Source organism: Linderina pennispora (assembly GCF_002104995.1).
Source record: "Linderina pennispora strain ATCC 12442 chromosome Unknown DL89scaffold_7, whole genome shotgun sequence".
NCBI classification, from domain to species: Eukaryota; Fungi; Kickxellomycota; class Kickxellomycetes; order Kickxellales; family Kickxellaceae; genus Linderina; species Linderina pennispora.
This window is the reverse complement of record NW_024468255.1, coordinates 340,783-353,981: the sequence shown is the minus strand read 5'-3', so window position 1 is coordinate 353,981 and position 13,199 is coordinate 340,783. Positions and strand designations below refer to the sequence as shown.

At 53.2% G+C, this 13,199-nt stretch overlaps 4 protein-coding genes across 4 annotated transcripts; 2 read left to right on the top strand and 2 right to left on the bottom strand.

The window, feature by feature from the left end:
• Positions 1–1,342: 1,342 nt before the first annotated feature.
• Positions 1,343–1,946, bottom strand: DL89DRAFT_267714 (uncharacterized protein). Its single transcript, XM_040887629.1, has one exon. It carries the CDS (start codon positions 1,915–1,917, stop codon positions 1,417–1,419), a length of 501 nt encoding a protein of 166 aa, XP_040743203.1. The 5' UTR covers positions 1,918–1,946; the 3' UTR covers positions 1,343–1,416.
• Positions 1,947–2,697: 751 nt separating this feature from the next.
• On the top strand, positions 2,698–4,089 carry DL89DRAFT_267711 (alcohol dehydrogenase class III). The gene is made up of 2 exons (XM_040887628.1): positions 2,698–2,773; positions 2,875–4,089. Exons 1-2 carry the CDS (start codon positions 2,756–2,758, stop codon positions 4,000–4,002), a joined length of 1,146 nt encoding a protein of 381 aa, XP_040743202.1. The 5' UTR covers positions 2,698–2,755; the 3' UTR covers positions 4,003–4,089.
• Positions 4,055–6,639, bottom strand: DL89DRAFT_322873 (uncharacterized protein; the record flags this gene model as incomplete). The annotated part of the gene is made up of 3 exons (XM_040891360.1): positions 5,301–6,639; positions 4,621–5,195; positions 4,055–4,554 (listed from the first exon to the last, which is right to left on the bottom strand). Exons 1-3 carry the CDS (start codon positions 6,629–6,631, stop codon positions 4,055–4,057), a joined length of 2,406 nt encoding a protein of 801 aa, XP_040743201.1. The 5' UTR covers positions 6,632–6,639.
• Positions 6,640–7,459: 820 nt separating this feature from the next.
• DL89DRAFT_293152 (uncharacterized protein) lies at positions 7,460–12,912 on the top strand (the record flags this gene model as incomplete). The annotated part of the gene is made up of 10 exons (XM_040890365.1): positions 7,460–8,517; positions 8,545–8,573; positions 8,653–9,034; positions 9,134–9,890; positions 9,958–9,999; positions 10,473–11,090; positions 11,316–11,864; positions 11,946–12,194; positions 12,258–12,454; positions 12,885–12,912. 10 exons carry the CDS (start codon positions 7,460–7,462, stop codon positions 12,910–12,912), a joined length of 3,909 nt encoding a protein of 1,302 aa, XP_040743200.1.
• Positions 12,913–13,199: the final 287 nt, after the last annotated feature.

Genomic DNA, 13,199 nt, shown 5'->3' with positions numbered 1-13,199 from the left:
CTTGGCCAACAACCACCGACACTAGCCACAGCGCCGCCTGCGGTCCGCTATGCGGTGCTTATTGTTTTCTGGCGTTGTTGCCGCCCAGCACCGAGCCTGTACCCTCAGACAAACAGGCAGAATGTTAAAAATAGAATATCCAAGTGCGTGCGGTCCAAGATATTGTAGAAAGCGCCTCGGCAAAAACGAAAGCCGTCGTGGGTGTTTTGGTGTTTGGGCAGGTCCGCATGCTGGAGTCCAAGGCTCGACATGTGTGCGCTTGTCCGCGGAAAGAAGAGGAGTCTCGTGTATTGTCTGGTACTTGCACACTCACAAGCGTATGGATTAGGTTACAGCACAAAAATGGTGGCATGCCAGGCAGCGCCTTCTGCTTCCAGAATGCCCGGCAGGCGTGGTGTTGTTTTTGCTTTCCGGAAAGCGAGCATTGACTGGCAGGCAGGAGTTACTGGCGGATTATGTTATTTACAGAGCTGAATTAGCGTGTCATTGTGGACGGATGTTGGGTAGCAGCACGACATTCTTGTTAGGACGCGGGCTCCTAGGCGGAGAGAATAGGCACTAAAGGGCGTGGCTCAGAGACGGCTAGCTGGTTCGATTGCCGCCCGCATACACGCAAAGAAGAAGTCGAGCGAGCACAAAGGACATGCAAACGGTCTAACGACGGAAAAACAACAGACATGAAGCGCGATGCTGTCCAGTGTGAAGGCCACAATCATCGGAAGGGGGCAGCTTCCAACAATGGCCGAGCGGTCTGGCGTGGCTGTGTAGGCAGATGGGGGCTGGGACCGATTTCAGAGATGCTGGTGGGTGGACAGACCATGAGTCTACCGCCGCCACCACAGAGTTACAGAGAAACCGTGGCACCACAGAACGATGGACAACGGAAAAGGCTGGAAGACACAACACAGCAGCCAACAATGCACCGAGCATTCAACGGATATAAGGTGTCATCTCGTAATGAGATGTTGTTGCCACCCCAAACTGGCTTCAAACATTGTACACACCCTCCTGCACAAGGTGCAACCCAAATACTCACTGTATGCAATTTGCGGACGCATATTTCTTGAATATATGTATCCTACCAGTGGCTTTTATAAACTGTTGCATATAAAACAATAAAAATAGCCCACCCTGAGGCTATCTAGTGCACAACAATGCACCCATGCACAATACTCAAAACTCGCAATGTACCGAACTAGCCAAATATAGCTAGATGTGCCGATATAATATAAAAGAAAAATCTATCATATATCCGGCACAGCCTCCTTTTAAATATCTTGACTAGTGAACGCCGAGTCACTATACGCGATGCACCATGAGGCACAGTCAAAATCAAATGGTCATGTTTTGGAAATATGAAGAAAATAATGGCTACTGTTTCTAATGATGGCGAAGAAAATAATAGAAGAAACTAAATTATAGCTTGGCTTTCAAGTGAGGGGACATTGAGAACCGCAGCACAAACAAGCCGACCGTGGCAGTGACATACCCGCTAGTGACCAGAATCGCCGCGGGTTTGACCCAGTACGTGCTCAGGTAGTTCATGACCCATTCAAAGTAAAAAACCTTGAGGACTGGAATGGCGACTGCGGTGGTCAGAAACACCCATTTGATGACTTGGGTCATTCCTAACAGTATGCTCTCCTTTTCGCTTTCCTCGAGCTTGCCCATCGGATACATAGGGACGATCGAGCCAACTGACATGCAGAATATAGCGGTAAAAATTGCCAGAACATTAAAGTCCTTTGCCGAGTACCAAATTGTGCTAGTCGAGAGACCTCCGAGCAAGTGGATGAGGACCATGCCGTTCAAATGTCCGTAGTTTTTGATAAAGTGGTGCAACAGGATGGCACCAATGATCGTGCAACCATTAGCCATTCCGATCAGCAAGCCAATGTGTTCAACTGGGGCACCCATGATGACAGCATGGGCTAAAAGGAATCGTCATAAAGCTTAGTAAAGTATCAGAGAGAATGCGTTCCATTCGTTGCCTTGTTCTGATTGTCGTTATATTTACCTGGCACGAGAAGCATAACTGTCAAGAATCCTGCACCGGCTAACATCGTATGTCGACTGCAATGTAGGGTGTGTCGTCTAAAGGTGTCACAACTAAAGGTATAGTGAATATAGAAAGGAGGGATTGCAGAGCTAAAGCCTTACCCTGACTAGTAGGGGTTGGCGAACATGTAGTTATTGCCAGCGATATTTGGCTCTGTCTTGGCGACATGCACCTTGCCCACGCTGGAGGGGCAGTAAATGCAATATCTGCCAACGGCTGGGCGCGATATTGCTGATACTTTGCAGTCTACTTTCTTGCTATGCACGTTCGAATACGCCCAGCTAGCGCCACCAGAATGCCGAGTAGTATATGTCGCACTGGTTGTGCGCAGACCAGCCTATGCCGCTGATCTAGCAGCCGCTTGTTACTTGACTGATCGCGATCTGTCACTCGCTGCTGAATCGCTACGCTGCAGAACCGCAGTCGCCGCCAGATGGTTCTCCCTCACACCGAGCACCCGAGTGTGGATTGCTTGGCCAATTGTAGTGCGGAATTCCATGAGTCGCTCAAATTTTTAGCCCCGTGTGCCCTAATCCCGAAGCGCGCGAAAAAACCCCAGAGATTTTCCTCGCACAGCATGTACTATCGTCAGCAAGAATGCGAGTTCCCCTGGTGGTTCTTGCTTCTGTTTCAATCATCATTTCCTTCTTTGTAAAGAGAATACTATTCTGACGCTAGGAACATACCCACTCACCCATGTCGTTCGAGGGAAAGGTAGGATATGAACATCGGCTGAGTGGCTGGACTTCACGTAGTCAATGCCATGAGATAACATATGCCTGCTATTTGGTTCTTACCGCATGCATTATACATAGACCATCAAATGCAAGGCTGCCGTCGCGTGGGAGGCCGGAAAACCGCTGAGTGTGGAGGAGATCGAGGTAGCCGCGCCCAAGGCTGGTGAGGTGCGCCTGAAGGTGCTGGCGACCGGAATCTGTCACACCGACGCATACACCCTCTCTGGCGCGGATGCTGAGGGTCGGTTCCCGTGCATCCTGGGCCACGAGGGCGGGTGCATCGTCGAGTCGGTTGGTGAAGGCGTCACCAGCGTTAAGCCCGGCGACCATGTTGTCCCTCTGTACACGCCCGAGTGCCGCAGCTGCAAGTTCTGCAAGAGCGGCAAGACAAACCTGTGCTCGGTGGTGCGTGAGACGCAGGGCAAGGGCCTGATGCCTGATGGCACGTCGCGGTTCTCCAAGGACGGAAAGGAGATTTACCATTATATGGGCACGTCGACGTTCAGCGAGTACACGGTGGTGTGCGAGATCTCGTGTGCCAAGGTTGATCCGGCTGCGCCGCTTGATCGCCTGTGTCTGCTCGGCTGCGGTATCCCGACTGGCTGGGGAGCCGTCAACTACTCGGCCAAGGTTGAGGAAGGCGCGGTGGTCGCAGTGTTTGGCTGCGGTGCGATTGGGCTGTCGGTGATCCAGGGTGCTGTTGCTGCCAAGGCCAGCAAGATCATTGCCATTGACATCAACCCAGCCAAGTTTGAGATGGCTAAGAGGTTTGGCGCCACTGACTTTGTCAACCCGAAGGACTTTGGCGATAAGCCGATTCAGCAGGTGATTGTCGAGAACTACGATGGCGGCGTCGACTACTCGTTCGAGTGCAGCGGTGGCAACGTCAACGTCATGCGTGCTGCCCTCGAGTGCTGCCACAAGGGATGGGGCACCAGCGTGATCATCAGTGTCGCTGCCAGCGGCCAGGAGATCAGCACTCGTCCGTTCCAGCTTGTCACTGGTCGCGTCTGGATGGGCTCGGCGTTCGGCGGTGTCAAGGGACGCACGCAGCTGCCGCTGTTTGTCAAGATGTACCTGGACGGATCCCTCAACATCGACGACTATGTCACCCATCAGTTTGATCTGGCCGACATTGCCAAGGGCTTTGAGGCTATGCATGGCGCTGACTGCATCCGCCCGGTTATCCACCTTAGCAAGGAGTGAAAGCATCGTTTAGCCGCTATATTTGCCTATCATAAATGAGTTCTAACCCCAGCTAGCGGCTGCTGCCATCGACAAACACCACAAATGGCGACTCTATCGCAAACAAAGATTTGTCAGCAGTGTCCGCATCCAGATTTAGCAACCGCAGCATCTTGATTGAATGGAAGTGCGGCTCGGCAGCAATGTACCGTAGTGCTACGCTAGCCGATTCTCCAGGCCTCAGTGGCGGGATCTCGGTTGAATGGTCCAGAGAAAGAAGGCCAGGCGACAGGTCAGGCTGATCGCCGTCCTCTGCCACAGCCAGCTGCTCGCCACGGCGCGAAATGTCAAGCAACGTTAGGCGGAAGTAGTGTACGTTGGTGTTGTTCGAAATATGCACACGTACGACAAACTCCTCGCCAAGCATGGCTATTGAGGGAGCGTCGAACGAGATACTGATCGTGCCAATGTCAACGACAGATGCCTCGGGGTCCGGGGCTGGCTCTGAGATCGATGCGCGTGCCACACTCGGCCGTTTCTGACTCTCAGCCGACACCCGTGACTCCACCACCTCTGGCAGAGTAGGTGGCAGTGTTTGTGTATAAGGATGCGAAGAATTGGCTAACAGTGTCGACACACCTGACAGCGACTGGCGCTGGAACGCTTGTCGAGGCGAAGTTGGTGACCGCAGGTTGGGCGCTGCCATGGTTGCCGACCGACCCCGCATGTCTGCTTGCGGCTGCTGCTCCTCAGCAGGCACTTGGTTACCACGCAGCCGACCAAGGCTGCCTGGCTCAAAATCTCCCATGGCACTGGATCGGCTGTTCCGTAGGTGCCCGCGTCTCATGGCCATCGAGCCGCCATACTGCGATGACATGCTGCTAGCAGATAGCATTTCGGGCTGATGCTGTGACTGAGGGTGTGCAATTGAAAGTTTGCGTGCCGAAGGGCGGGTTGGATGGGCGAGAGTATCAAGCGAGACATTGCGCATGTGGCTGCTGGTCCTCTCAAAAGTCGCAGCCACAGCCGATTTCGACCCAGGCGACCGGATCTGGTCAACTGCTGTCGATCGGCGTCCATAGGCCGTGTTAGCAGTAGATGGGCGGCGGTATTGCGTGCTGTTACGTGAGCTGCTGAGCGATGCATCGGTGGCAGCTGTGGGAATTGCGGCATCCGACTCGAGGCCGTAGTTGTCGGCTACGATATCCAACTCCCTCTCCGAAGCCGTTGGCAACTGAACGCGCTGTGAGACATCAAGCAAATGCGAAGTCTCGTCTCCAGTAGAGCAAAGGGCATGAATAGTTATATATGCTGTCGACTTGTCCACTGATGTTGGCGACTCTGCTGTATATGCGGTAGTGCTTAGCAGGTTCAGTCCTGGCGCTGTGGCCCGCGTTGTGGACCGGTTCAGAGGACAGACCCTGAAGATCGACTTCCAACACAGTCCCTTGCCTAGCAACAGGGGCGCTGACTCGATGGCGCCAACACCAACAACATACCAGTATGGCGAATCAGCATCAACTGAGTGAAGAGTAACGTCCGGTCCAGAGTCCTCCTCACAGAACACGCTAATCTCTACCAACATGTTGTCGGACCCAAAGCTCCGTGGCATACTAATGACACGCGAGCTGATTTGTACCATTGGGCGGGCTGTCACCACGGCCTGGAACATACGCCGTGGCAGCACCGGTAAAGACTCAATGCCCTCAGTATCACCGGTCATGTTGGCAACCGCCTTTGTAACGGGTGGCATCAGGGATTTGCTGTACCCATTAGCTGTATGCTCCGATATGGATACCCCCGATGATAACTTTGCAGCAAGCTCCTCCAGCTGAACCGAGCGGTCGTTATATGTTAAAGGGTCGACTGGCTGGTCGCTAGATTTGGCCAGCAACATATCATCGACCCCTGTGCACGCCACACGGATCTCAAACGACAGAATGTCATCTACAGGCAGCAGCTCTGAGGTCTCCACAGGCGTTGGTGTGTTGAGCAGAAACGGGAAGACGCAGTGCCACGACCCATCGCCAGATCTTTCAACCAGCAGTTTGTCAGCCAGCGTTCCGTCAATGCTCGCTACGTAAGATGGCATGCTGCTGGTCGCCACCGGCCTCCGTGTCTGCAGCTGGCCAACATTAGGCTTGTTTCGAAATACCTGCTTAGAGTGAGCTGAGAAGCCCTGTGGTGCACGTTCAAGTGGCAAGGGTGCCAGCGTGCTGCTCCGGTTGGCCATCGGTGACGCTATATGTTGCTGCATTTGCTGGGTGGAAGATGCTGCCAGGGGTACCTTCGATTCGTATACTGCGACTCGGAATTTTAGCGTAGAGAAGAAGCTGCAGACTTCATCCGCAGACAGACCCAGCTCGTTGCTGGCCAGCTCTGGCGCCTCTGTCCGCCGCATTTCCGTGGCTAACAACCAGCGCACTTGCTCAAAGTTTGGAATTGTCGCTAGTAAGTACGCAGTGAGGCGTTCACCGTGGTAAAGAAACTTGCGCGACGGGATTTGGTCTACAATGTCAAGCGCTGTCCAGCGGTTTGTTGCGGGGTCTGCACCGGTTGGAATGCGCAACGCAAATTTGGCTGCCTTGAACAGTGCATCCAGAGCATTTCCAGACAGCTCGCCTGCATTCTTTGCCACCGTGCCGACCATTGCCGTTTAAGAGTAGAGGCAAATTGAACGAGTTTGTGCAAGAGTGCGGTGCAAAGGCTGGCAGGATACACCAGCGACAAGGCAACCAGGTCAGCAGCAGCCAAAATCAACAGCTCAGATCAGATGATTCACAGCAGTAAGCTGCAAGCGCTTCTACTGGTGTCACCACCCGCTCACACGTCACTGCCGCAAGTATCCAGGCATGCGTGGCAACTAGCTGCGCACCCCGCACATGACTGGCAGCTATCAGGCGATTCCTTGTACGCAAGGCAGCCATCTATCACCGCGCTGACTGGTTTCTAGTCACAGGATAGCTCAAACGCATGACGGATATCAAGGGTTTGATCATTGCCAATCAGTGCCAAAAGTAGATTCGGGTTAGGTGGCTTTTGAATCGCATGCTTGGTGAAGCCAGCTGGGATTGCGATGATTTACTCTAACCAGTGCCTACTGAATGCTGCTTTTTATATACACACCAACAGATAGCACATAGAAGGGCGGCTCACTAGAATGCTTGTGTGAACAAAGAGGTCTCAGTCCTCGGTAACCGATATCGCCAGGTAACTCTTGCACCCGGATAAGAGCGCAACGTTTGTGGATGAGCGGGGCGGTGTCATCACACTGGGCTGAGTTGGCGAAGGGTTGGAATGCAAATTTTTCCTTTTTGTCTTTGATCGTCACACCGCTTGCGATTTTGGTTGTTTGCCCGGTGCAGTAAACAGGCAACCTTTTCATCTCTGCTTACCTTTCTTCAAATTCTTTCTTTCTTTTATTATTATTGTAGCAAAGCGATAGCATACATCCTTGACCTTATAGTGTGTGTTAACGATGGACAAAGATCCAGAGATTTTTGCCGTAGATCGCGTTATCGGGCGGCGGATATCGCTTGCGAGAGATATCGAATACTTGATATTCTGGAAGGGATACGGGCTAGAAGATGCGACCTGGGAAAAGGAAGAAGCAACAACAGACTGTAGAGAGGCGGTCGAAGAGTTTGAGAGGCGGTGCGATGCCAGGCGCCAAGAGTTTCTTGATCTGCCACAGGAGGACCTGCTGGGATCTACCTATGTCGACCGGTTCGAAGACGTGGGCATTGCAAGCATTGTGGACGAGGCGCTTGAAGCATTTACAAATAACATCTCAGTATTCTCCGAGGCAGGGGCCGATACAGATGTTGACGAAGGCGATGGCCAGACTACTAATGGCGGGGCGATGGCACAAAGTCCGGGAACACCAAATAAGCGACGAGGCAGGAACTCTGGTAAGGGCTACCGTCGCGTGTTAGCATCTACCCATGGATGGAACAGGGCGGAGCAGCTGGATGGCGTAGCATACAATGCGCTTAAGGCGACCGAATGCGCAATCAAAGAGGTCAATGGTGCACTCAGTGACCCGGCTCTGGGTCGCTACTATCTTGTGACTTGGAGCGATGGTCAGGTCACCTGGGAGAAGCCAGCAGCATTTGACGACTCGCTGGCCGTACTGGAGCGGTATGAGCTTACTAGAGAGCGGTTGTCTCGCAAAAAGCTGTGCAAACAGCTGCAGCTTATAGCCGTCGGTCAAGGCCCGCAGGCGGATCTGCAGCTAGCAGAGACGGCTGATGGTCATATGAAGTCCTGTGCAGATTCGGCCTTTGATGGCGAGTATTCCCTGCCTCAGAGCAGCATCAATTCTGGGGACGAGTCAGCCAGCAAGCCAAACAACGATGAGCAGCCCCTGGCAAACGTACTCGGTATTGGCGGTCTAAGCGATCTGCCGCTTGCCACAATAGCTGCAATGAGAGCTGCAGACATAAAGAGTGTAAAGGCTGCCAGGTCCGGCAGAGGATCAAAGGCGCCTATTGCTTCATCGCAGCCGATAGATGCCGATTCAGACAGCACTCTTTCGTCCGCCTCCCCTCCGACACTGCTGAGACGTGCCAAGGCCGAGAGCCGTGACAAAGGTAAGTACATCGGTTATGAACAAAGGGCATTGTGGTTGAGAAGCTAGTCTATGGCAACCTGACAATATCTCTTCTGTAGAACCAGCATTGGAGGCTAGTGAGCCTATGGAGGTAGAGGAGGTGATGACCTCGGGCACTATTAGCTCCAAGATCCCGCAAAAGGACCCCACCCTACTAGTGGGTATGCCGGATTGGTCTGGGGATATTTTGAGCAAGTCGAGTATTAGGAGCGGAAAGCAGATTAAGCACATGGTCGGCGTTTTGCGTAGATCGCCTAACAATGTGGATGCACGCAGGAGATATCTGGAGCATAACATACTCGATCTGGATAGCGATGGCCGATACCTGGCTTTGCACTTTGAGCAGGCGGCGGTAATCTTGGAACCACCAAATGACAAGACGGTTGTCGTCCAGGCCATCCCAGACCCTTGCTCAGATCGCCAAGAGTTCATGTACTGGCTGTATGCATATAAAAGGTACAGAGCCCGGTGTGCAATCGACATGCGTAGATGGTGCAGGTGGGTGAGTCGTCCAGGGGGCTGTCTAATGGATGCTGTGAGCACGATCAAGCCATCGTCATTTTCGGTGAGCGCTGGACTCTCCGATTTGGAGGTTGAGCGAGTCGAATGGCTCCTGACTGCGTGGAAGGCGTCCAAGCCAGTTGTGTTCAATACGATCAGAAGAATCCGCTTCATGAATGCTGTGGCAGCTTTCATTTCGGCAGCTACTGCTACACAGCCAGTTCGTGAGATGTGCAGTTCCGGTGCTTCCGCAGGCGCTTGTGGCATGGTTCCCTACCTGATTATCACCCCACATAGTGATATCTCTGCCTGGTCTGCTAGTTTTAGGGCAGTCGCACCTAACGTTGTTGTTGGCGAGCTGTACGGCAATGAGGGTACCGTGGAAATGCTACTTAAGCATCTGGTGTTCCGCGGATACGGAAAAGGGGAGCTGAGCCCAGCGCTTTCATGCCATGTTGTTATCGCAGACTTCGAGGCGATAAAGAACGACACTGTAGCCAGTCTGTTACGCTCAGCCAAGGTCTTTTGGCAGAGCATCATAACATACGACGCATTCCTGAAGGGCGAGTCGTTACGTGACTGCTGGGATCTAGTGGGTCGGCTCCGTTCGCGCCAGTACATGCTTATTGGATCTTCACAACCACCACAGAGCGTTTATGACTTGTTTTCGCTAGCGCATTTCCTTGAGCCAAATCGGTACTCTACTGAAGAGTCGCTTCGGGACCACTTTGACTTGACTGACGATCCGACAAGGGAGGATATTGTGAGGTGTGCAAAGATGTTTGCGCTCAAGCAGGTCGTAGAAAAGTTGAATACTAATATGGCAGCCTGCACTGCCATCTCGGGCAGCCGGCAGCGTCCAGATGGTCACCAACAGTCGACTCCACCACTACCACCAGTTCCCAGTTCGTGCAAGTCGACAGCAGCCGATTTTTGCGACGCGTTACGTAGCAGTACTTCAGCATCGACGTCTGCACAGCACGCTAGCGATCCGCAGAATCCAGCACACTCAAAGGACAGGCAGTGTGCCTTGCGAAAACCATCACCAGTGATCAACGCTCCACCAACCCCAGTGCCTGTTGCACACTCGAAATCTAAGCCGTCTGCTGCGTCTTCTTCAATCAGTGTGCACAACATGCGCTACTTCGACCTCGTTATTCCCGTAGGTATGACAGCATGGCAGCGTCAGCTGTATCAGGCAATCATCCGAAAGAGCATGGCGTCCATTCAGCTGGTAGGGCAGGTTATCATTATGATGCGGCAAAGCAGCCTAGATGATGGCCAGCGCAACAAGTGTTTGGCCGAGCTCAAGCGTCAACTGACTCCCAGTTGCAGCACAAACTCCGAACACGCAGCTGCCCATCCTAGCACCAATCAGTCGGAGGGCAAGCCGGGCGCTCATGCAGCCAGCGTACTCATGGATATTCTTGTCGAGGCCCTGAAGTCGACTAGCCACCCGCATCTTATCAGCAACACCGGAGTCTCGCCCAATTCAGATCCTGAGCATCGCAATATCCTGGTTGAGTCTTCAGCCAAACTCGGCCTGCTTGACCTGCTGTTGCCGGGCTTGCTTGAACAGAGGCGGCGCGTAGTGATATTTGTGCAGCACCTTCGGACGCTTGATATTATCGGCGAGTACCTGGCTAGTTCCCGTATCGACCATTTGCGAATCGACAGCAGCCTTCGGCAGAGCGCTAGCCAAGAGCGTGCTGATCTTTTCAACACAAAACATTCCCCTGCCACAGTTCTCATCTCGTCGACGATGCTCGAGTCATATGCACCAAATCCTATCACCGCTGATACCGTCGTCTTCTTTGACAGCAGTGTCGATGCTGGAGTAGACCGTGTGGCGCTGGGGCGTGTGATGGGTGCTGGCCAGTCCAAATTCGTATGGGTGCTTCGGCTGGTAGCAAGGGATACAGCTGACGAACATATGGTTTGCCATCAGCTGCGTGCAAAGAGCGGGTCTCCGGGCGATGACGGTTCCGAGTCAGATGTCGTCCGTCTGGGTGAAGCAATCGTATCTGCCCTAGGTACCAATGCAGCACAAGTGCTCAGCAGTTCCTATATCAATCAGACAAATGCCGACAGTGAGATGGTTAGCGCAGAGCGAGCGGAAAGGGTACTTGACTGCTGCATACAGGCATCAGGGTTGCATCATGGTGCTCAGTCTAGCTTGCTGCGGAGAAGTGCCAGCACGCAATCGGTGTCAATATGTGAGCTGCCAGATTCGTGGATTCTCTCAACCGATAATATGCCGGTGCATGTTGCTACTGGACGCCCGATCGAGTTCCATGCCATGAAGCCAAAACCAGATACTGGCGCAGGGGTGGAATCACCAGACCTACTGAAAAGCAAAGCGATCAAACGCAAGGCAAGTGAAGCAGTGGCCATCTCCAGCAGCGTTGATGCAGCTGTGTCTGGGACTGACAGACGGTCTAAACAGCTCAAGCTGGCACCTTCGACGACGACTGTCCAGGGGGATGATGGCCGCGATAGTGCGATGTCAAGTGGACAGGAGGTCGTCGTATGCCCGCAGATCCAGCTCCCTGTATCGGACCCAGATTTGCCTCTATCTCAGGAATTGGTTACTGTCCACCCAGAGGAGCTGCCTCTTATCATGGAGCTCTTTGCTGCCAGGCTGACCGAGCTTTACATTTTGCACACACGTTCTCAGAAGCGTGCACTTTCTGAAGACGAGAGCAGGGCTATCGAGCAACTGTTTGACGAGATGTTCGATAAGGACTTGCGCAAACCGATGGCAAACACTGTTGAAACCACGCCTGGCCTCTTCTTTCCAATTTTGACAAATCTCTCGATAGTGCCAGGCGAATACCCTATGCCCTCCCAGCCTCGGCTCAGCGACGAGTGTCCTGCGTGTCGTGGACGTCCACACGACGTCACATTCTGTCCGACAATTTGCGACCCAGCGTTCATCCAGGGGATGAGTAAGCTGCTATATACCCGCAACTACGATATCCACCCGTACTACGTGAGGCTGCAGCCTTGGTATTCGATGCAGTATACCTGGTACTACTTGAGCAGCGCGGAAGGAGCGGCTGTCAATGCTCGCAATGTCAGGCACCACCCTGAGTTCGCTGTCGATGCTCGCCCATTTGTTACCTTGGCCCGGCTCCAGTTGCACCTTCCTCTAACCCCTCAGAACGATACTATGGAGCTGTCGTCAGATCTTTGCTTGGAGAGGTATGCTGCTGTATGCCAGGAAATCACAGAGAATTGTGCGACGATCGTGGACGAACTAGCAACCAGCGATGTGGCTACACTGGTGCGCTCGTTGAACAAGCTCAAGGGCATGCGGACTCATTTGATCCAGCTGACCCGTGCCAACGCTACCAAACAGTTTGGCGATAGTTACGTGCCCAGTTGTGCCATAGCGGGCTCCAGTCGTCAGATTCTGGATTTGAAGGGACTGATGACATGTTGTGACTGTCTGTCAATCAAGATTCGGCGTACTGAGGCCCGCATTGCAATTATACAGGCACCATTGCGGGTTTCGGTTGCTCCAGCCAGTTTCTCAGAGGCAGCTATGGATGCTGCTTTGTCTCCAGTCGTGCGACCGATTGCCCCTGTCATCCCTCCTACTGCTTCTGCGCTGGTACCAGCAACAGTTCCAGCTTCACTGCTGAAAAAGGCAGTCCCTAGCTTCAATCCAGAAATGAGAGGGCGACTCTCCAAATGCTTCCAGCTGTGGGGTCTGCTCTTGGCAATCCGTAAGAAGGGTATGAGGCTGAGTTCCAAAGACTGCGCTATCATGGATGATCTCGCCAAGGCTGTGCGCAACTGTACTGGTGTTCTGAAAACCAGCATTCAAGGTACGCCTAGCTCCCGAACAACACTAAACGCCGTCTACAGCTTGTACCAGCACGCCGCCAAAACCAGCGCCTCCGACCCTGCCGGATTTCAGGAGGAGCTTATGAGATTGGTTCATTCGTTCTTTGAGCAATTGGGCACCCAGAAAGCACCGGCTAGCCACAGCGACGCCGCACCAGCGGAGAAGCCGTGGCCAGCTACAGACTCTGCGGTACTTGTGTCTCCAGAACCATATGCACCCAGATCGACAGCAGCACCTATCTCAATGCACGTG

Excerpts from the sequence above, each read along its gene's own strand:
- DL89DRAFT_267714 (XM_040887629.1), bottom strand. The coding sequence starts at position 1,917 with ATGGGTGCCCCAGTTGAACACATTGGCTTGCTGATCGGAATGGCTAAT.